Below are 22,995 nucleotides of genomic sequence, written 5' to 3' on the forward strand. Positions count from 1 at the left end.
ACCGGCTCCCTCCCCGAGTGTGGTGGGTAAATAATTGTAGTTTCTGTGGCCGGAGACCTGTGTGAGAAGACTTGAAATGGTGACAGAGGAGGAAGAAGCATCACATGGGGTTGATGGGACAGCCGCTGGTTGGTGAGGCCTGCTAGTCTGCATTTTAGCGCAGTGAGATTCCCATACTAAGGCATGTTGATCGTGCATGTGCCGGATCATGCATGTAGTTGTCAAATTATTGCAATTGTTGCCACTTTATTTTTGCAAATTTGACAGATAACGTGTGTTGGGTCAACTTTTGCGGTCTCAAAAAATGGCCAGGCTAGGCAACTGTTGCCGGAACTGCAACTGCACAGTTGTGACTGGTGCTGGCCACAGCCAGAGTTAGGGCTGAGGATGCAGTGATTATCGTGGTTGCATCGCTTCATGTCTTTGTGGGAAGCCACAATGTAACCTTCTTATCTTCCTCCTCCTCCACCTCCTCTCCTGAGCTACTCAGCTGCGTACCTCTGGGTTCACACCAAGTGGAATCTACAACCTCATCACCATCCTCTCTGTGCAGACCCTCGAACACTGATGGCCACTGATAGAGTTGGAGCTGAGGATGCATTGCTTGTCATGGTTGCATAATGCTGTGTCTGAGAGGCCCCAACATAACCTCATCTTCCTCCTCCTCTTCTGTTGAGCTACTCAAATGCATTGACTCTGGGTTTACATCAGATGTGATCTACTACCTCATCGTCATCCTCTCTGTTCTCCCACTCCTCACCCTGAGTCACCCTCCTTCTCTTCCTGCCCTGACACCACAGTACAGTCTGCGTGTGCCTCTGGTATCTGAGTCTCATCAGAATCACCTCCACCCTTGGTGGTAAATGTCTGGTGACGAGGATCTGGATTCTGCTCGGACCTTTCTTTGTCCAGCCCCGGATCCCACATCAAAAAATGTTGGACATCGGTGCAGATACTTTCCTCCACTGGATTCTGTGAATCTTCAGAGCAGATCTCTGATGCCCATGGAATAGAATGTGTTAACAGCACTGCAGAATAGCCCCTCTGTCGTTCCCCACAGTCAGTTTGGCGTTTGGAAATTTTTGACGTGGGGGGAATCAATGGTGATTGAGGTGCCACCTTTGAGGATTCTACTGTATGTGATGTTAAGGTGGAGGAAGAGAAGGAAAGGCCTCTTGATGCAGCACTTACCATCCACTGTAGCACATGCTCTTTCTGGCCCTCATCTACAAGATGTACCATTGTTCGGCTTCCCAAGAAAGGGGGTCGAGTAGCCTGGCCAGTAACAGATTTTGTCTGTTGTCTTTGGATAGGAGGAGACGGTGTTTGTTCAGTTGAGCTTTCATTAACATTAACACCTAACCCCTCGTACATGCCGAACATCAAGCCTATTCCCCCTTACACCACAACCTCGCTTTTTCGCACTCATGTTATAAGTAGCCTTCCCCTCTTGTAACCTGCTGTTTCACAGCCTTAGGCCCACAGCTGTCAGTCACCTGTCACTAAATGAACAATCGCTATCAATTTTCTTAAATAGTGTGCCTGAACAGTACTGTTATACCTAACAATTTTTAAGTGAAAATGTAGCCTTCTGATTTGCCACTGAAACACAGTTTTATCACAAATGATTTGGAGTAGCAAACGGTACCTCCTGAGACTGCAACATAGTTTTTGAACAGTCTACTTTAATACTGGAAGATCGATTTCACACAGGACAGGATCCTATCCATTTCACTGACAACTTCACTTTTAGCACCAGCACTAGCGCAGGAGTGACCTCTCTGCAGTGTGACACTGAACAAATGGCACCAGCAAAACAAGATATCCGCTTTTTATACAGCCAGGGACATGTGACTTTGGCAGCCAGTCACTCCTGTAGCCTCTTCACACGCTCCTCTAACCTCTCCACAACCCCTCCCGTCATCAAGCACGTCCCCCCCACCGTGACCCTCGCTCATCGTACAGCACCACTATCCTAGCTAAAGTAATTACAAGAGCATTAGTAGAAATGCGATGATTTACCGAACTGTGACCGAATTTTGTCGACTTTGAGTAAAAATGCTTGTGAAAGTGAACACAAATCCGAATGTGCTACTTTCGTGCCGAATTTGAGATTGGTGAATGTTTTCTGAACACGTTCACTCATCTCTAATTGTAAAGTCATGTGTTCCATCTTCACCACAACTGTTACAAATGCCCTAAAAATATTTGCAGAGAATTGGCCACAAATAATTTTCATCCCTATCATCTGTGGATTGTGTCTTAAGGAAGCAATAGACCTCTAGTGTAATCTATTTCAAGTAGCAATCCTAAAAGTCAGTGTATAATGAGCCTTTCCACATGACTTAGGATAAATGTCAAACCAGGATCTCAATTTGCTGACATAGGTTTTGGGGTGTTTCCCCTACCCAGTGCAAAGCAAGAGGTCTGAATTGGCTCTATGAGAGCCTTCTGACTGGGGTCTAAGGGGTAAGAGTTCAAGTCCCCTACCTCCAAGAAGAGGCAATTTGCATATTTAATTTCCAAGAAGAGCATTGCATGGCCTATAAGTTTATTTACCATCCCCCGTTTAGGCATGTCACTCTCAACAAGGAGAAGTAGTACGACTGTGGAAGATTGAGACCTCCAGAAGTGATTGGTCAACACTTTTGTCTTCCTTCAGCTCTGACCTTCATTTTATAATATGCAAATTGCCTTTTCAGAGAGAAAGAGGACTTAAACTTTATAGCGTCACCTGTTGGAAATAGCGATCCTACAAGTCACAATCAACCCTTTAACGAGTCATACAATATGACTTAGGATAGAAGCCAAATCAGTATCTCAATTCGCAGACACGGTGTTTCGGGCTGTTTGCTCTCGTCAGTGCGAAGCATGAGAACTAATTTGGCTAGGTGAGAGGCTCTGGACTGGGGTCTAAGGGGCAACGTTTCTCCTTATGGAGAGTGACATACCAGCTCTGGTTTGTCAAGGTAAGGAGGCTTATTCGCCGTGCAATGCTCCTCTGGGAAATATAATATGCAAATTGCCTCTTCAGAGAGAAAGAGTACTTAAACTCTATAACTCCACCTGTTGGAACTAGCGATCCTACAAGTCACAATCAACCCTCTAATGAGTCGTGCAATATGACTTAGGATAAAAGCCAAATCAGTATCTCAATTCGCAGACACGGTGTTTCGGACTGTTGGCCCTCGTCAGTGCGAAGCATGAGAACTAATTTGGCTAGATGAGAGGCTCTGGACTGGGATTTTTATATCTTCTGAGGTTTCCTAGCGGGGAGTGCAATAGTCAATGAATCATGGACCTTGCTAAGTCATTGTCAAACCAACGAAGGCTTGCTTAGCTGCTGACTATTTGTCCAGTAATAGAAAGTCAGAGTAGGTGCACTTCAAGTAGACTTTTGATTCAGAGAATAAATTCATTAAAAGTTGTTTATTTGTCATTTCAGAGTCAAATCCAACTCCTTCCTCAGGACTAACATATGTAAAAACTATTGGACTATTTGTCCAGCACTTACCTTGAACTTCATGGAGCTGAGCTTGTACAGAATATCTCCTAGGTTCTCTCGAATGAGGGCCCACGTGATTTTATTTTCCGCCTGGGCTGTGGCTTCTACAGCATGTCGGGCCATGTCATAGAAGGCAATCATATTCTGTAACATTCCTACCGTCTTGTAGAAGGGGCAAAACCTGCGGAGAATGGACATTCCAAACTTTATTAAAGGATAGCTTGCTGGGGGTTCTATGGTTGGTTCCCCAACATTCCTGAGATTGTAACTCTAAAGCCCTTTCCCTAAAGCAAGAGATGCATGCATTCTTGGCCTCCACTTGATTCATCATGCGTAGGACTGCCAAGAACTGTACTCGGCTAATTCCGTTAGTCCCAAAGACAATTATTGGATCGGAACCTGATAATGCAACCTCTGCTCTATTCAGGATCACTGGGAGCACCAGCAATCAGATTGTCCTGTGATCAACATGTTACCTCCTATCTTGTGGCAAGGAACATATTTATTTTTGGGGAATAATTCCTTAATATTGTGTGGAGGCACTATTGCCATGGTGGGGGCATAGAGTGTGTAATATTACCGTGTGGAGGCACAGGGGGCTCTACGGCACTTTGCGTGGGTGTAGCGCTATGTGGTTTGTGCTGGAAAAATGATAAACAGGTTTGTGTGATCAACAGACATGGGGCGAGGATTGAAGATGTTGTCATGGTGGTCTGAGCCACATGAAAAAGGAATGGAAAATGAATAACCCCAATCCAAGAGAACATCACCAGTGGATTTATCTTTGACTGCAGTTAACATCTACATTATTTGTACTTAGTTAGTAGTTTATTATCTGTGGTGTCACACATACCTCCCAACTTTTGAAGAAGAGAAAGAGGAAGAAATGATGTGGCGCACGTAGAGTGTCAGTGCAAATTTTGGCCACTCCCCTGGCCTCACACGGATCTATGCCCATTTACCATTGTTTTCTACTCTGGCAGGAATAGATGTCAGAAGGTCCGTGGCAGTGAGGGACATTCAGCAGATGCCTGAGAATGCATGGCGTAGATGCAAATACGGGACTGTTCACTGTATCCCGGACAGTTGGGACTAGAGATGAGCGGATGGATTCACAGGTCTCTGGTCCAGCATCCAGGTCAGTGCTAACTGGCGGTTGGATGGGACACAGTGAATCTCTTACTTTCTCTTGTCCCCAGCGACTTTTGTTTAGCTAGAGCAAAAAAATGCACCGAAACCACAGAGCTCAGCTGTGTCTTTAGACCACGGGGGTGCAGTTTTCATGAAATCACATCCACTTTGCTTGGACAGTTCAACACAGCAGAATTTCTGTGCAAAAAAAGCAGCAGGAAATACGCAGCATTTACGCTAAATGTGAATATGGTCTAAGGGTATGTGCACAAGGTGCAGATTTGCCTGCGGATTCGCAGAAGTTTTCCATGTGTTGTACAGTACCATGTAAACCTATGGAAAACCAAATCCGCTGTGCCCATGGTGAAAAATACCACGCGGAAACGCTGCGTTGTATTTTCCGTAGCATGTCAATTCTTTCTGTGGATTCCGCAGCGTTTTACACCTGCTCCTCAGTAGGAATCCGCTGTGCATTTTACCTGCGGATTTTTCAAAAGTGGTGCGGAAAAATCCGCACTCAAATCCACAACGTAGGCACAGCCTAAATGTCTAAGCGAAGTGGATGTGATTCCATGATATCTCCGTTCTCTGTGGTCTGAAAAGGCTGCTGAACTCTACGGTTTTGGTGCATTTCTCAATAGGCTTATTTTGGAAAAAAAAACGCATTAAAAACTCTGCTTCATATCTGCCCAAAAATCACAAAAAATAAGGTGGAAAATACATAAAAGAAACACAGCAACCACACAATAATCAGAGAAGATTGTTATTGCATTGTCTGGTGCGGGACCCTGCAGACAACATGAAGAACAAAAGCAGTAGAAAAAAAATGCAACATTTACACTACATGTGAACATGGCCTCAGCGTTACATTTTTATTACATTTTTTATGTGTTTAATAGAGAAAAATATCAATTGCGCCATTTTTTTACATCATTTACTGATCCCCATAAATAATCTGATCTCTATGCTGTGCGGGTTGTCACGATTACAGGGACACTAAATATGTCATTGTTATTTACTGATTTTTGATGATTATTATATTTTTTTAAACACATTAATAATGACATTGTTTTAAGTGTTTTTCATTATAGTTTTAATAATTTTATAGGAAGAAAAAATCTCTTTTATTCTCCCTCTAGAATCTAGGGACATCGAAATACACTGTATGTATTAGTACAATCTGCCTGTGCAGTCAAAGCCTACAGATCAAGTACACACAATTCTCCTCAAAACATCATCAGATTGTGTGCCTTAGTAGCTTCAACTCCTGCCTGTGATGCTGAAGGTTGTGAATTTGAGACATGGGGAGACTCACAAAAAATCTGAAAATGACATTTTTGTCATCGATCATTATTTATATTACTTTGATAGGAACGAAAAATCTTACTTTATATTCACCTTACTATATAGTTACAAAGAAATACACTGCTGTATACAATGTACATTTACAGATAGGTCCATATATATTTGGACAGAGACAACATTTTTCTAATTTTGGTTATGGAGATTACCACAATGAATTTTAAACAAAACAATTCAGATGCAGTTGAAGTTCAGACTTTCAGCTTTCATTTGAGGGTATCCACATTAACATTGGATGAATTTTACCTAACTGTAAAAACTGCTTCTAGGATCACTGGCTGCAATACAGGTCAAGATTACCAAAATCTCCTATGTTTATCATTATGAGATGTACCTCCTAAATTAAGCTGCCGCCTGCAAACATAGAAAAGTGAGTTTGTATTCTTGGGAGTCCTGATGGCAGGAGAAGTGAATAAATAAAATTAAATTGTATGCTCTGCAGAGAGAAGTGGCACCACCCCAGAGAAGGAGCTACAGGATGGAGAAGTGAGTATAGAAGTCAGGACAAAGCAATGATGTGGCGGGACAGTCTCACTGAATTCTGTAAGGTTGGGAGCTATGGTGTTACATTGGATTGCAGGGAGCATCTAATGCATTATCTGCAGTAATACATTTGCCGCTTTGTGGAGGGGCTTATCTCTAGGTGAATGATCAAAAAAGTGAATGGGCAAACATTTGTCAGATGAGGTTTAATGTTGAGAAATGTAGAGTAATTCACTGCTGCTGCAGATTTCTGCATACACATTAGAAAACTCAGGACTACAGAACAGGAGAAGGACGAGGTATTCTGGCTACAAGAAAGTTGAGCAGCAGTGCTCAATGTCAAGGCCATACTAAGGACTAGGGGGCATTCATTATGGGTGGAAGAAAGGCGATTCCGGCAGCTAAATTGGACAGGGTTCTTTACAGCTAGAGCAGTCAGACTGGCATGCCTGACCATTAGAGGCAGTAATGGCCGACAATTTAACAGCTTTTATACAAGGGCCGGATGATTTCCTCAATCCACAATAAATTGCAGATTATAGATAATTTAGTGTCAAAAATTGTATAACTGGTGGAGAAAGGAGCCTTTTTTCAACCTGTGGAAGATTTTAGGATGTATAGTAAGAGATAAAATCCTGTGATCCCAATGTAATGTTGCCTCCATGAAAGGAGGCTTCTCCTACATTACACAGGAATTGGGCCTCTCCTATATTACACGGGAAGGAGGCCTTTCCTATATTACACGGGAAGGACGCTTCTATATTACACGGGATGGAGGACTCTCCTATATTACACAGGATGGAGGCCTCTCCTACATTACACGGGAAGGAGGCCTCTCCTACATTACACAGGAAGGAGGCCTCTCCTATATTACACGGGAAGGAGGCCTCTCCTACATTACACGGGATGGAGGCCTCTTCTATATTACACAGGCTGGAGGCCTCTCCTAAATGACATGGTATGCAAGCTTTTTCTTTATTACATGGTATCAAAGATTGCAGCCTGGGAGGTCTCACAGATTTATCTGCTGTTATCTTTGGAGCAAACAGCTCTCTGCTGTCCCCTATCAGCTGGACAATTATGCGATTGACAGATGATTAACAGAGGGGGCCGCAGGCTGATTCCACTAACAGGCCGGTTATCGAGAAACTAACAGTGAGCGTATTATATATACAAATCCGATTACAATCCAAATATATGTATAGATCCCTGATAAAGTCACTGCGAATTCCACGATAACCCATGACTACCAGTCTTGTTTTATTACAAGTTCACTGGAGGTCTGGCTCTGATAGCGTATGGTCTTGGGGTGCGATTACAGAACAAAAGGAACAGAACTATTAAATTTTATATTTATTCCTTTTTTTGGGACCAGGACGACAGGCAAAACCCACGCACTTTTGGAACTTTGAATCATACCCAGGCATAACATTTCATATATCTCTGCCTTTATGTCTCTTTGCACCTCTACGGAGACATGGAAAGTGGATTGCCAGACTAAGGCTGGTTTCACATTTGCATTTTTTGCCACTGCGTTTTAGTGCAAAAAAAGCATGCGTTTTTTTTTTCTATATTTAACATTAAAAACGCATGCGTTTTTTTGTATGCGTTTTGCCGCATTTGACGACACATGCGTCTTTTCTATGCTTGCGTTTGGTTGCAGAAATGCAACATGTAGTAATTTCTAGGGGCGTTTTTTTGCCGCAAAAAAACGTATTGCTGTCTATGTAAACGCATGCGTTTTTAAGCACATGCGTTTGGTTGCGTTTTAATAGAAAAAAACAATAATACACACTGATAAGCCACCCCCCACCATCAAGGTGATAAAGGGATCCTAACCCTAACCCTGATAAGCCACCCCCCACCATCAAGGTGATAAAGGGATCCAAACCCTAACCCTACCCCTAACCCTGATAAGCCACCCCCACCATCAAGGTGATAAAGGGATCCAAACCCTAACCCTACCCCTAACCCTGATAAGCCACCCCCCACCTTCAAGGTGATAAAGTGATCCAAACTCTAACCCTAACCCTAACCCTGATAAGCCACCGCCCACCATCAAGGTGATAAAGGGATCCAAACCCTAACCCTTTCCCTACCCCTACCCCTAACCCTGATAAGCCACCCCCCACCATCAAGGTGATAAAGTGATCCAAACCCTAAAAATAAACCCTAACCCTAACCCTGATAAGCCACTCCCCACCATCAAGGTGATAAAGGGATCCAAACCCTAACCCTAACCCTGATAAGCCACTCCCCACCATCAAGGTGATAAAGGGATCCAAACCCTAACCCTAACCCTGATAAGCCACCCCCCACCATCAAGGTGATAAAGGGACCCTAACCCTAACCCTGATAAGCCACCCCCCACCATCAAGGTGATAAAGTGATCCAAACCCTAAAACTAAACCCTAACCCTAACCCTAACCCTGATAAGCCACCCCCCACCATCAAGGTGATAAAGGGATCCAAACCCTAACCCTAACCCTGATAAGCCACCCCCCACCATCAAGGTGATAAAGTGATCCAAACCCTAACCCTAACCCTGATAAGCCACCCCCCACCATCAAGGTGATAAAGGAATCCTAACCCTAACCCTAACCCTTCCCCTAACCCTAACCCTAGCTATTTCTATTTATAGTGGGTTTTCTAGATGATTTTGATGATTGGCAGCTGTCACACACTTCTCAGCAGGAAAAAACGCATGTAAACGCGTTAAAACGCCGCTTTTTTTTACCGCATGAGAAAACGCATGCGTCTAAAAAACGCAGCGTTTGCACGCGTTTACATGCGTTTTTTTCACCACCTGCGTTTGCATTTTAAACGCTGCGTTTTTAAACCCAAATGTGAAACTAGCCTAAGGGGTGACTTCCTATATTCACCTGGTGGATGGCTAGCTGTGTCCTCCCTGGTACAGTTTTGAAGATGGACAAGTAAGGCCGGAAAACCTCCCGCAGCTGGGACTTCTAGTCCATGGATAGCTCCAGGTTGAATTCTGTGTCCTCGATAGATCGTCTGTCCGGGCTACTGCCAGCAAATCCACTAGGACTTCTGTCTCGCCTTCGTCGGGAAAGCTACACACAGGAAGGGCACAAGGTTCCCTGTCATGATGAGCTTTCATCATTGTCACGATAATGTAAACTGCCATGGTCTGACAGATTTTTGCTCGTGTGACCATGGTCCTAGACAGTCGACCCCCCTTCTTTCTCCCCCCACTGCATTCGCTGGTATAGATAACCATGCAACTTGAGACTAGTGTGTGAGCAGGGTGTGGCTTTTAAACTGTAGACGACCAACCCTGTAGGGCCACTAATTCCCTCTTCCCTATATAATCTTCTATTTTAATCCTTATTTTATTTGTAGTTGCAATGTACATATGATCGTCTCCTGTATAATATCTTTTTAATATTTTTATAAATACTTGCCTACTCTTTTACGGAGTAAAATATATAATTTTACTAGCTTGTCCCTTCTGCTCTATACGAACTGTGTCCTCTGAGGTGAATTACACTACTGATTTGGGTTGGCTCCGGACCCGTTAACTTTTGGTGCAATTGGAGCAGGTGGAGGCATACCTTGTGCTGTGCAATCGGGCATCTCTGCAGCGACCGGCGGCATTGTTAATTATTGTTCCCGCCTGAGTGGGAGTAGTTATATCGCCCTCACTGCAGTGAACCCAATAGCCAGTTCATAGCAGGCAGCCTTTCTGGCGACTAATTACCCTAGATGCAGTACCTAATCTGACCTGAGGGTAAGGGGGCGCCAGAGAGCTGCAGGTTCCAAACCGGAACTGGGAAGTGGGAGATAGATAAATCCACTTCAGAAGGAACCGAGGGGCAATCAAACAACCCCGGTTCGTGACAAATTGGTGTGAGTAGTTGGGACGATAAAGATATCCTCCCCGGGATCCCTGACATACCGCTGAGATCCGTGACATAGTGTTGGCAGCACGGTGTGAACCGTGACAATCATGTTGACATGAAAGACTTTCTTCTTATGCCTCTTCCTGGTGTGGTCAATTTACATCATTGAGGCCCTGATGCACGAGGTACCTTCCCAGGCACCTGAAGCTTGTTCTGGGTCATTGGCACTAGGACCCACACCTTCTTACATACTGGGTCTGCACCATATTCTCTCTGCATCATTGCCTGCAGTTTTTCACAGAGCCGCATGTCATACTCTATGATGGACATTTCGGGGGTGCTCAGTTCCCCTTCCCAGGATTCTCTTACCAGACTCAGGGGCCCCCAGACTTGTCTGCCGAACAGGAGCTCAAAGAGGGAAAACCTCGTTGAGGCCTGTGGCACCTCTCTATAGACAAACAGCAGGTGTGGGAGGTACCACTCTCAGTCACGCCCCAGGGATTAAACCAGCATTTTAAAGATATGCTTAAGGGTAGTAAGGGTAGCATTAAATCATTTACACAAACCATTAGTCTGTGGGTGATACAGACTCGATTCCAAGTGCTGCACTCGCATTTTCTGACAGAGGGCTTCCATGGACCTAGACATGAACTGAGTCCCCTGGTTCGTAAGCAGCTCCTGGGAAATCCTTCTTACGAAAAAAGGGCCAAAAAGGCATCTGCCACCTTATCGGTTCTAATTGAGGACAGAGCTTCCTACTACCTCAGGGAACTGCGTAGCACAGTCTCCGACAGTAAGGATGAACTGTTTTCCAGAGCTGCTGGGGATGGCCAGCAGGCCAAAGATGTCCACAATAATCCTCTATCATCGGCAAAGGGATCAAGGGGAGCATTGGGCACAGGTCTGGACTTCCCTACTCTTTGACATCTGACACACGAGCCGCAGTAGTTGGCAACATCTGTCCCCATTTTGGATCAATAGATGTGGTGTGACAGCTGGACCTTGGTTTTACGGAGCTCCAAGTGTCCAGCTAGTGGAATCTCATTCACGACAAGCAACAACTCCTCATCCACTCCTGTTGAAGGTTACATGGAACCGTTTCCCAGTACAACCTCCCCTGGTCCGGAATATCCTTTACTTATCGGACTCGGAGATGGGCTTCTCTGTGAGGTCCCTTAATGTCTCTCGACTATGCAAATTGCCTCTTCAGAGACATGAACTCTATAGCACCATCTATTGGAAGTAGCGATACTACAAGTCACAATCAACCCTTTAACGCGTCTTGCAATATGACTTAAGATAAAAGAAAAATCAGTATCTCAATTCTAGACTGACATCTGAGCGCAGAGCCACCTTGGAACACCTGGCTAAAGAGAGCCAGAAACAAACTTTAAGGGAACCTGTCACCCCCAAATTTGACGGTGAGCTAAGCCCACCGTCATCAGGGGCTTATCTACAGCATTCCATTCTGTAATGTAGATAAGCCCCCGATGTATCCTAAAAGATGAGAAAAAGAGGTTATATTATACTCACCTGGGCGGGCGGTCTGATCCGATGGGCGTCGCGGTCCGGGGCCTCCCATCTTCATAGGATGCTGTCCTCTTCTGGTTTTCACGCTGCGGCTCCGGCGCAGGCGTACTTTGTCAGAGAAGCCCGGCGCCTGCGCACTGCAGTACTTTGCTCTGCCTTCAACAGGGCAGACAAGGCTGATGTGACCAATTCAATTGCATGTATAGCACCAGTGGGCATCAGATGCAGGCTGGGTGCAGAAAGAAGGCCCCTGAAGGCCGGCTGGCAGGGTCACTGGGGGTGGTTGTTGGCTTACCACCTTTTCAGCTAAAGACAGCTGACTTCTGCACTTCAGGTGTATGGTTGGCCTCATAGGTATCTGTGATCTACGCGGCCTTGGTGGGCTCCTGGTCCAGCACGAACTGATGCACCTCAACCAGGCAAAGATGAAAGAACTGAATTTTCACCTTCAGGTCCTTGAAGGTGGTGACTGACAGTCCTTGGATCCTCTGTTCAAAGTTAGTTCTGAGCCCGCTGAAGGGTCTGGAAATTTATGCGGTACACCTCTGGTGTTAGCTGGTACGTTTTTGTCAGGTCCACTTTAATGGCCTCATAGTCTCCATCTTGGTCTCAAGGGTGAGAAGCAAACACCTCCAGAGCTTTTGCTCTGAGCCCTGGGGTTAAATATCAGACCCACTGGTCCTCAGGCGGCAACTGGCATTGCCTGCAGGCTTTTTCAAACTCCCGCATAAAGATGCCCAAGTCCCCGTCCTTGTCCATTTCAGGAAAATGCTCATGACAGGGTTTAAAGAGGTTAGCATTGCTGGACTCACTGCTCGATGAGGAAGATCTCTGGATCTGGGCTATCTCTAGCTGGTACTGACCCTTGGCTTGGGCCTGTCGCTCTCACTCAGCTTGTTCCTGGAATGTCAGAATCATCTGCAGTCGTGCCTCGCGATCATCTGAGTTGAGTTTCTGAAAGGCCATCTGCAGGTGGTGGTCCACACTACCCTGGTTGCGGGTATGGCTGGCATTCACAAGCGTGACCTCTGCAGGAGCGTCACCTACAGCTTGGCTGGCCTGCCATTCATCAGGACTTAGGTGACTGACTGGTTCTGCATCACCTTGCAACAGTTCAGCCATCATTTGGTGCTTGGTTTTACCCTTGGGGGTCAATCTGTCTCATTGTACATATGGAAATATGAGTATCCTTGGTCTGCTGGTTATACCAGGGCAGAAGAGAGTTCTGGTTCTGGTAGCGTATGGCTTCAGGGTGTGGGTTACAGAACATATGGAACAGAACTATTAAATTTTTAAATCTGATTCCAACAAATGGAATATATGTATATACCACTGATACAAATACTGCAAACTCCACGATAGCCCAAGACCACTCGCTGCCACCACTACTCGTGTTTTATTACAGGCTGAATAGAGGCATGTTCTGGTAGCGTATGGCTTCAGGGTACAGAACATATGGAACAGAACTATTAAATTTATGTTTAATTCAAAACGATAGGCAGTGTTTATAAAAAAATATACAAATATTTTACAAAGGAGACAAAATAATACAGCATATACAATTACATAAAATAAAACAGGATTAACAAAATAACTTACTAGGAAGCCTACCCTGGTATGTATCTTTAGCATTGAACACAGATCATAATTTGTCTTAACCTGAGTTACACCCACACACCTCCCTGTTATGACCTCACATGGGCCTGGTTGTGGGATGTCATCGGACCTCCAGAATTTTATGAATTTCCCAACTTATGCCATATCTTCACTGCTGATGATCGCAAAAGTCCGACATCACCGCCACATTTTTTAATGAGATTTTACCTTCCGCAGAGACCAAATATGACATGGCTGTTGTCAGTGATCTGCCCACTATTGATTTGTGGCTTATAGGCAAGAGTCAGTTATGACAAAATATGCATCTTCTTCCCTGATTCGTCCTGAAGCTGAAAATGTATGTCCGATCACTATCGGATCTATACAATCACCAATATTCATAATTCTCTTTCAGAGACCCCGCGTCTGGGCAGGCTATTGTGGATATAATATAATATATAATATTTCCCCTGAGTGTCAAAGCTTCGCAGGATGTACTTTTTGGAAAGACACTAAATATCCTGCCTTAATTACCTGTCCAATCATCATTGTCACTGCTCTGGCACAGTCTGTTACTTCAAAAAGGAGGTGACTGCATTTTAATTAAGATTGTCTATATTCAACTATACCCAATTTCCTACTTTTTTATGTCCACTGTACCAGCCTATTTCTAAGTGACTCAAACTGTCAGCTATTTTTTTTCCTTACTGGAAATCTATGCGAGGGGAGGAGGGCAAAATGGTCAATGGGTCACAAGTGGCTTCAGAGATCTTAATATTTTCTATGATATCATATGGGATGAAGGCCACTCCTATATATTACACGGAATGGAGGCATCTTCTAGATTACACACAATGGAGGCCTATTGTACATTACAATGGATGGAGGCCTCTACTATATTACACATGATGGCGGACTCTCCTATATTACATCGGATTGAGGTCTCTCCTATACTAGACTGGATGGAGGCCTGTCCTTTATTACACAGGATTGAGGCTTCTCTAATTTCACTCATGATGGAATCCTCTCATATATTACACGGGATGGAGGCCTCTCCTATATTACATGGGATGGAGGCCTCTCCTATATTACATGGGATGGAGGCCTCTCCTATATTACACAGGATGGAGGCCTCTCCTATATTACATGGGATGGAGGCCTCTCCTATATGATACAGGATGGAGGCCTCTCCTATATTACACAGGATGGGGTCTCTGCTACATTACATGGGTTGGAGGCCTTTCCTACATTACACGGGGTAGAGTCCACCATTGAGGGGATGGATGCCTCTCCTGTATTAGACGGGATGGAGGCCTCTCCTATATTACACAGAATGGAGGCCTCTCACATTTTACTTATGATGGCGGCCTCTCCTTTCCTACATTACATGGGGTGTAGGCCTCTCCTATATTACAGGGGATAGAGGACTCTTTTATGTTACATGGGGTTGGAGGCCTTCCCTACACTATACAGGATGGATGTAGCCCTCGCGTATATTTCGTGGGATGGAGGTCTGTCTATATCACAAGCAGAATATTAAGCTGTTCTATTGTATCTAATACTTATTTCATGTAATAAAATGCAATTTAATTATGTAAAAAATCATACAATGTGATTTTCTGGATTTTATGTTTAGATTCTGTCTCTCACAGGTGAATTATATCTATGATAAAAATTACAGATCTCTTCATTCTCTGTAGGTGGGAAAACTTGCAAAATCGGCAGTGTATCAAATACTTTTTTCCCCATTGTATGTAACTCTGGTACTATAATCAGACAAAAAATGAAAAGCAGCAGTTGGTGAATCAGAAGCCATGGACACATTACCTGTCATAGGCAGAGTATCCGTTCTGCTGGAGAAAGTCATCCTTTATCAATTTGGCAACTTCCAATGTAATTTTATCGGCTTCTGCCAGAGAACCCTATGGGTTGGAATGAGGACAGAGGACATCAGTAACTTATCACATTGTACAGCCTTCACAATTATGGGAGAGGGTTAGGGTGAGCTGCTGGGTTTCTGCCATTTGTGGTAGTGTCAGCTTCTTAATCTTATCATGTGTCATAGTCATGTTTTACTCCAGATCATAGGTGATTCTTAAGATAGAGCACCCTGTAATCAAGACATTGGGCCTCATCCTAAAACTGCTGAGATTCAACAACAGAAAAATCTGGATTCAGATGAATGCAAAACAATTAAAGCACAGAAAGAGTCCAATATGTAGAAGTATCAGCCTTGAGCAACAACCTGCAAGACGCATACTGTTAGTATCAAGATTTTGCCATATTCAAGTTCATTATCAGGCCAGTCTGAACTTGAACACAATGTATGCCTTAAGATAATGTCTATACCGCCTCCATATGTCCCTCATGAAAGGGTCATACAGCAATCACATGATGGCATACCCCCTTTACACAATAGCTAAATAATCTATGTAGAACTTGGGCTCCATCCATAACTAACCCACCACAATCCTGTGGTCTGCTCACCTTTCCCATTAGTGGTTTGTAGACCTCAATTGGGCATCAGCCGTCACTAAGACACCATGAATCAGTGGTCTGCTCACTTTTTCCACCAGTGGTGTGTAGATCTCACCTGGGCTCCATCCATCACTAACCCACCACGAATCTGTGTTCTGCTCACCTTTCCCACCAGTAGTGTATAGCCATCGCCTAAGATCCATCCATAACTAACCTGGTACAAAAAAGCGGTCTGCTCACCTTTCCCATCAGTGGTATATAGACTTCACCTGGGCTCCATCCATCACTAACCCATTACAAACTAGCAGTCTGCTCAATTTTCCCACCAGTGTTGTGTAGACCTCACCTGGGCTCCAGCCATCACTAATGTAAAACGAGCAGTTATCTGCTTACCTTTCCCATTAGAAGTGTGTAGACCTCACCTGGACTTCATCCATCACTTACCTTTCCCACCAGCTGGACAATCTCTGCCAGGTCCTCTTCTTCTTGAAGAATTTCCTTGGCCTTTGTCCTGAGAGGTACAACTTCAGGAAAGTTCCGCTCGTAGTATTCGTCCAGTGCCCTCATGTATTTGCTGTAACTGATAAGCCAGTTCACCGAGGGAAAATGCTTCCGCTGTGCCAGCTTTTTGTCTAAACCCCAGAAAACCTATGAGGAGGCACAAAATCAGATGAGACTGCTATTACCTGTATTCTCCTGTGCCTGCCATGCCATCTTCCTAAGAAGTTTACAATAAATCATATTCATCACAGTGACCAGTGAATACCCCAAGAGACATGATGGCCTCATGTTGTGCTTCTGAAAGAGATATTAATAGGTCAGGTCTTTGGACACACAGGAGATGACAGTTGTCTGATCCCCACTGGTTATCATTCTGATGTAACACCGCTGTCTAGGGATTCTGATGAAGCCATTGGGTTTGTCTGGTGAACTTCCATTACCCTTAATAATAAAAAAAAATTCTGGAGTACTTTGAGTTGATAAGGGACTTCTGAAGAAGATGGTCATAATTTGGTAGAATTTGGATTTCTGTGCCGCCTAGGAGAGGCGAGCTTCCAAGAGTGGACCCTCTGGGTCGCGGCACTGAAGCTCCCCTAGGTGAGAGAATCAGGTAAAACCGACCCCTATACAGGGATCTTTAGGAGCAGGAGTCAGATACTGTGACAGCTAGTACCAAAAGGGGCGGCTCATAGAGAAGCAGAGGGTAAAAAGAGGTAGGAGCTAGCGGGAGAGCCGTAGGCAGGATAGCAAGGAGACAGGAACCAAGATAGCTGAGTGGGTACAGGGAGTTCAGAAAGAAGTACCCAAGACACCGGGGTATGGGATTGAGAGAGGGAAAAGGTCCACAGAGCAGGGGGCCAGGAGGCGGAGCACGGCCAGGACAGAGCAGGATCAGTGATTACAGAGGCAGGAAAAACCAGGGACTGCTGGGAAAACAAGCTGAGATAGGGTAAATCAGAGTTAGTGGACAGATACCAAAGCACACACAATTATCAGGTGTCTCTACTAAGGGAGGGCGGCCTGATATACCCAGTGGCAGCATCTGATAGGAACAGCCCTTGTTCTGGGTCAGATTCTGCAAGCTAAAGAGTCGGCAGAGCACGCGCCTACGGCCTAATGCGCATGCGGCCGAGAGACTGACAGCGCGGGAAAGAGACACCGGGACCCATGACCAGCTGGAAGCCGAGGCGCGGAACAGAGCGGTAAGTATTGGGAGGCAGGGCGAGTGCAGCCGAGGAAGCAGTGGCAGGAGCAGTGGCGGGTGCAAGCATGACAATTTATATGAACTTGGATTACACAAATACAATTTGTGAGGTTTGTTTGCAGGATTAACTCATGATTTGGAGGTGAAGTGATGACTGTAAAACAGGAGACAGGACCATGTAGAAGTTTTGAGGAACACACCACATGTAGAATGAAGTTTAGCTGGTGGTTCCTGTAAAAGGACAGGGTTCCCTACTACAAATTACTAAACTTATAGTATCAAAGGAGGATTTCTCCCTACACCTTTAATGAGGTCCGATATCAACTATTAAAGCCAAAATTGACTACTAATAAATAATTAATATTCACTTAATACCACAACGTTATCGTTACCTTATACTATACACTAACTGTTATCTATTCCTTATACTATATACTAACTGAGACAAAACCGTGTATCAATAAAGGGTATTTATTATACACACACAAGTCTGCAGTCTATAACATACATATATATTTATACCCAAGCTGGCGACTATAAATATATATATATATATATATATATATACACACACAATATACGGATATTACAACTCTATTACAGTAATATCACTACAGTATACAGTGATATCCCAACAATATCACCCACAATAACTAGTAATATCACAACAATCAATTAACTGCCCGATAACCCAAATCACACATACAATATCAGCCCTACCACCTATGGCTAGCTAACCCTAGTGAACAGTACTGGGCCTATTAAGAAAAGGGGATACAGAGTATATTTAAGCCATGTGGGTCCATCATCATTCCAGCATGCAAGCACAGCAAAAGAGCCAGGACCACCTGTGACTTGTGCCTTTTATGTCCAGCTAGAAGAGGTGTGTCCAGCCCCAGGTGTGTGGGGATGAGGTCACAAATCTATTGTCCACTGGCCTAAGTCCTAAATGAAACCTGATATACCAGCTTGGGGAGGGGGCTACTGAGCATATGTGGGGGAATTATATATCACTAAACACATCTCTATGTAAAGATGTACATTTTGAAGCACTTCCCTTCTACAGTTCCCATCAGATACCTTTAACCCCTTTCTGCCATTAGACGTACTATTCCGTCCATGTGGGGTGGGCCCTACTTCCCAAGGACGGAATAGTACGTCCAGAGCGATCGGCCACGCTCACGGGGGCAGCTGACTTCCGGCACTATGTGCCAGGAGTGGTCACGGACCGCCCCCGGCACATTAACCTCCGGCAAATCAAACATGATCGCAGTGTTCCGGCGGTATAGGGAAGCATCGCGCAGGGAGGGGGCTCACTGCGTGCTTCCCTGAGACCCTCGGAGCAAAGCGATGTGATCGCGTTGCTGCGAGGGTCTCTTACCTCCTCCTCCTGCCTGCTCAGAGCAGGCGCCTTGAAGCCTCCCTGCTGTGCATGTCAGATCGCTGATCTGACACAGTGCACTGCAAAGTGTCAGATCAGCGATCTGTCACTTTACTGTGATGTTCCCCCTGGGGCAAAGTAAAAAAGTAAAATAAAAAAAAAAATTACGTGTGTGAAAAAAAAAAAAATCCTAAATAAATAATAATAATAAAAATATATTGTTCCAATAAATACATTCCTTTTTCTAAATATAAAAAAGAACAATAAAAGTACACATATTTAGCATCGCCGTGTCCGTAACGACCCGACCTATAAAACTGTCCCACTAGTTAACCCCTTCAGTGAACACCGTTAAAAAAAAAAAAAAACAAGGCAAAAAACAACGCTTTATTATCATACCGCTGAACAAAAAGTGGAATAACATGCGATCAAAAAGAAGGATATAAATAACCATGGTACCGCTGAAAACGTCATCTTGTCCCACAAAAAACGAGCCGCCATACAGCATCATCAGCGATAAAATAAAAAAGTTATAGTCCTCAGAATAAAGCGATGCAAAATAATAATTTTTTCTATAAAATAGTTTTTATCGTATGAAAGCGCCAAAACATAAAAACATTATATAAATGAGGTATCGCTGTAATCGTACTGACCCGAAGAATAAAACTGCTTTATCCATTTTACCAAACGTTGAACGGTATAAACGCCCCCCCCCCCCAAAAGAAATTCATGAATAGCTGGTTTTTGGTCATTCTGCCTCACAAAAATCGGAATAAAAAGCGATAAAAAAATGTCACGTGCCCGAAAATGTTACCAATAAAAACGTCAACTTGTCCCGCAAAAAACAAGACCTCACATGACTCTGTGGACCAAAATATGGAAAAATTATAGCTCTCAAAATGTGGTAATGCAAAAATGTTTTTTGCAATAAAAAGCATCTTTTAGTGTGTGACGGCTGCCAATCATAAAAATCCGCTAAAAAACCCGCTATAAAAGTAAATCAAACCCCCCTTCATCACCCCCTTAGTTAGGGAAAAATTAAAAAATTAAAAAAATGTATTTATTTCCATTTTCCCAATAGGGTTAGGGCTAGGGCTAGGGTTAGAGTTAGGGCTAGGGTTAGGGTTAGGGTTTTGGCAAGGGTTAGGGCTACAGTTAGGGTTTGGGCTAAAGTTAGGGTTAGGGTTGGGGCTAAAGTTAGGGTTAGGGTTGGGGCTAAAGTTAGGGATAGGGTTTGGATTACATTTACGGTTGGAATAGGGTTGGGATTAGGGTTAGGGGTGTGTCAGGGTTAGGGGTGTTGTTAGGGTTACCGTTGAGATTAGCGTTAGGGGTATGTTTGGATTAGGGTTTCAGTTATAATTGGGGAATTTCCACTGTTTAGGCACATCAGGGGCTCTCCAAACGTGACATGGCATCCGATCTCAATTCCAGCCAATTCTGCGTTGAAAAAGTAAAACAGTGCTCCTTCCCTTCCGAGCTCTCCCGTGTGCCCAAACAGGGGTTTCCCCAACATATGGGGTATCAGCGTACTCAGGACACATTGGACAACAACTTTTTATCTCCTGTTACCCTTGGGAAAATACAAAACTGGGGGCTAAAAAATAATATTTGTGGAAAAAAAAGATTTTTTATTTTCACGGCTCTGCATTATAAACTGTAGTGAAACACTTGGAGGTTCAAAGTTCTCACAACACATCTAGATAAGTTCTTGGTGGGTCTAGTTTCCAATATGGGGTCACTTATGGGGGGTTTCTACTGTTTAGGTACATTAGGGGCTCTGTAAACGCAATGTGATGCCTGCAGACAATTCCATCTAAGTCTGCATTTTGAAATGGCGCTCCTTCCCTTCCGAGCTCTCCCATGCGCCCAAACGGTGGTTCCCCCCACATATGGGGTATCAGCGTACTCAGGACAAATTGTACAACAACTTTTGAGGTCCAATTTCTCCTGTTACCCTTGGGAAAATACAAAACTGGGGGCGAAAAGATCATTTTTGTGAAAAAATATGATTTTTTATTTTTACGGCTCTGCATTATAAACTTCTGTGAATCACTTAATGGGTCAAAGTGCTCACCACACATCTAGATAAGTTCCTTAGGGTGTCTACTTTCCAAAAGGGTGTCACTTGTGGGGGGTTTTAATGTTTAGGCACATCAGTAGCTCTCCAAATGCAACATGGCGTCCCATCTCAATTCCTGTCAATTTTGCATTGAAAAGTCAAATGGCACTCCTTCGCTTCCGAGCCCTGCCATGCGCCCAAACAGTGGTTTACCCCCACATATGGGGTATTCAGGACAAATTGTACAACAACTTTTGGGGTCCATTTTCTCCTGTTACCCTTGGTAAAATAAAACAAATTGGAGCTGAAGTAAATTTTTTGTGAAAAAAAGTTAAATGTTCATTTTTATTTAAACATTCCAAAAATTCCTGTGAAACACCTGAAGGGTTAATAAACTTCTTGAATGTGGTTTTGAGCACATTGAGGGGTGCAGTTTTTAGAATGGTGTCACACTTGGTTATTTTCTATCATATAGACCCCTAAAAATGACTTCAAATGAGATGTGGTCCCTAAAAAAAAAATGGTGTTGTAAAATGAGAAATTGACTTTTAACCCTTATAACTCCCTAACAAAAAAAAATTTGGTTCCAAAATTGTGCTGATGTAAAGTAGACATGTGGGAAATGTTACTTATAAAGTATTTTCTGTGACATATCTCTGTAATTTAATTGTATAAAAATTCAAAATTGGAAAATTGCAAAATTTTCAAAATTTTCGCCAAATTTCCATTTTTTTCACAAATAACGCAGGTAATATCAAAGAAATTTTACCACTGTCATGAAGTACAATATGTCTCGAGAAAACAGTGTCAGAATCACCGGGATCCATTGAAGCGTTCCAGAGTTATAACCTCATAAAGGGACAGTGGTCAGAATTGTAAAAATTGGCCGGTCATTAATGTGCAAACGACCCTTGGGGGTAAAGGGGTTAATGTAGTCATCTCTAGGTCACTTTCATTGGTTCACTAAGACTCCTTATTATGACCTCGGATCACTATGAGGTTTTTGCCTGCCACCCAATTTGTTGACTTTTTTTGGACAATTTATTCCATTGTCAGATCTTGGTCCTATCTGTTTCGGCAGTCCTGTGACATGATGGTAACTGTCAACTTTTACACCAGAGACTTGTGTGCACCATACCTAAACCTGCTCTCATTGACTAAGGGTCTCGCTCTTAGCTGCAAAATACAGCTACAATGACTGACAGAGTGATGCCCGATCCTCACCTGTACTATGCCCAGAGTAGCCGATGTGACCGGGTCGGAGAAGTCACCTCCAGGTGGAGATACTCTGAAACAACAGAGATAAGAGTAAAGCACTGACCACTGTAATAAAAAAAATCCTAATTTCTGATAAATGAAAAGTGTGGACAAACATGAGACCCAGGCAGAAGAGACTCTTATGATGCTCAATATGGAGCTCCTTCTGTTGCTTTATAGTTGAATTTTGTAGCTTGTAGGTTAGTTTAGTTTGTGCAGTGGAAAATTAACCCTGTTACTTCAGTAGTCTGTGCTATACATTGGTGTATGACCCACTGGTCCAAATCTTCATAGGTGGAGGCAGTGAGGTGTGAAGCATGTAGGGATTTTGTGCTGTATATCGGTATATGCCCCACTAGTCCAGATCTCCACAGGTGGCCATAGGTGGAGGCAGTGAGGTGTGAGGCATGTAGGGGGTCTGTATGTTACATCGGTGTATGACCCACTGGTCCAGATGTCCATAGGTGGAGGCAGTGAGGTGTGAGGCAAGTAGGGCGTCTGTGTTGTACATTGGTGTATGACTCACTAGTCCAGATTTTTATAGATGGAGGCAGTGATGTGTGGGAGCAATTAGGGGATCTGTGCTGCATATCAGTGTATCACACTTGTCCAGATCTCCATAGGTGGAGGAAGTGAGGTGTG

At 43.9% G+C, this 22,995-nt stretch overlaps 1 protein-coding gene across 4 annotated transcripts in view; it reads right to left on the reverse strand.

The window, feature by feature from the left end:
- The window catches only part of LOC143768235 (V-type proton ATPase catalytic subunit A-like), a 565,121-nt gene that overhangs the window by 13,634 nt on the left and 528,492 nt on the right, over window positions 1-22,995 (reverse strand). For all 4 annotated transcript variants that reach the window (XM_077256938.1, XM_077256931.1, XM_077256943.1 and 1 more), the window contains 4 exons: window positions 22,321-22,384; window positions 16,393-16,596; window positions 15,298-15,392; window positions 3,515-3,686 (listed from right to left, as the gene is read on the reverse strand). In XM_077256938.1, the coding sequence (XP_077113053.1) occupies window positions 3,515-3,686; window positions 15,298-15,392; window positions 16,393-16,596; window positions 22,321-22,384 (535 nt within the window). The remainder of the gene's footprint in view (window positions 1-3,514; window positions 3,687-15,297; window positions 15,393-16,392; window positions 16,597-22,320; window positions 22,385-22,995) is intronic.

This window comes from Ranitomeya variabilis, chromosome 1 (genome assembly GCF_051348905.1).
Source record: "Ranitomeya variabilis isolate aRanVar5 chromosome 1, aRanVar5.hap1, whole genome shotgun sequence".
Classification (NCBI taxonomy): Eukaryota; Metazoa; Chordata; class Amphibia; order Anura; family Dendrobatidae; genus Ranitomeya; species Ranitomeya variabilis.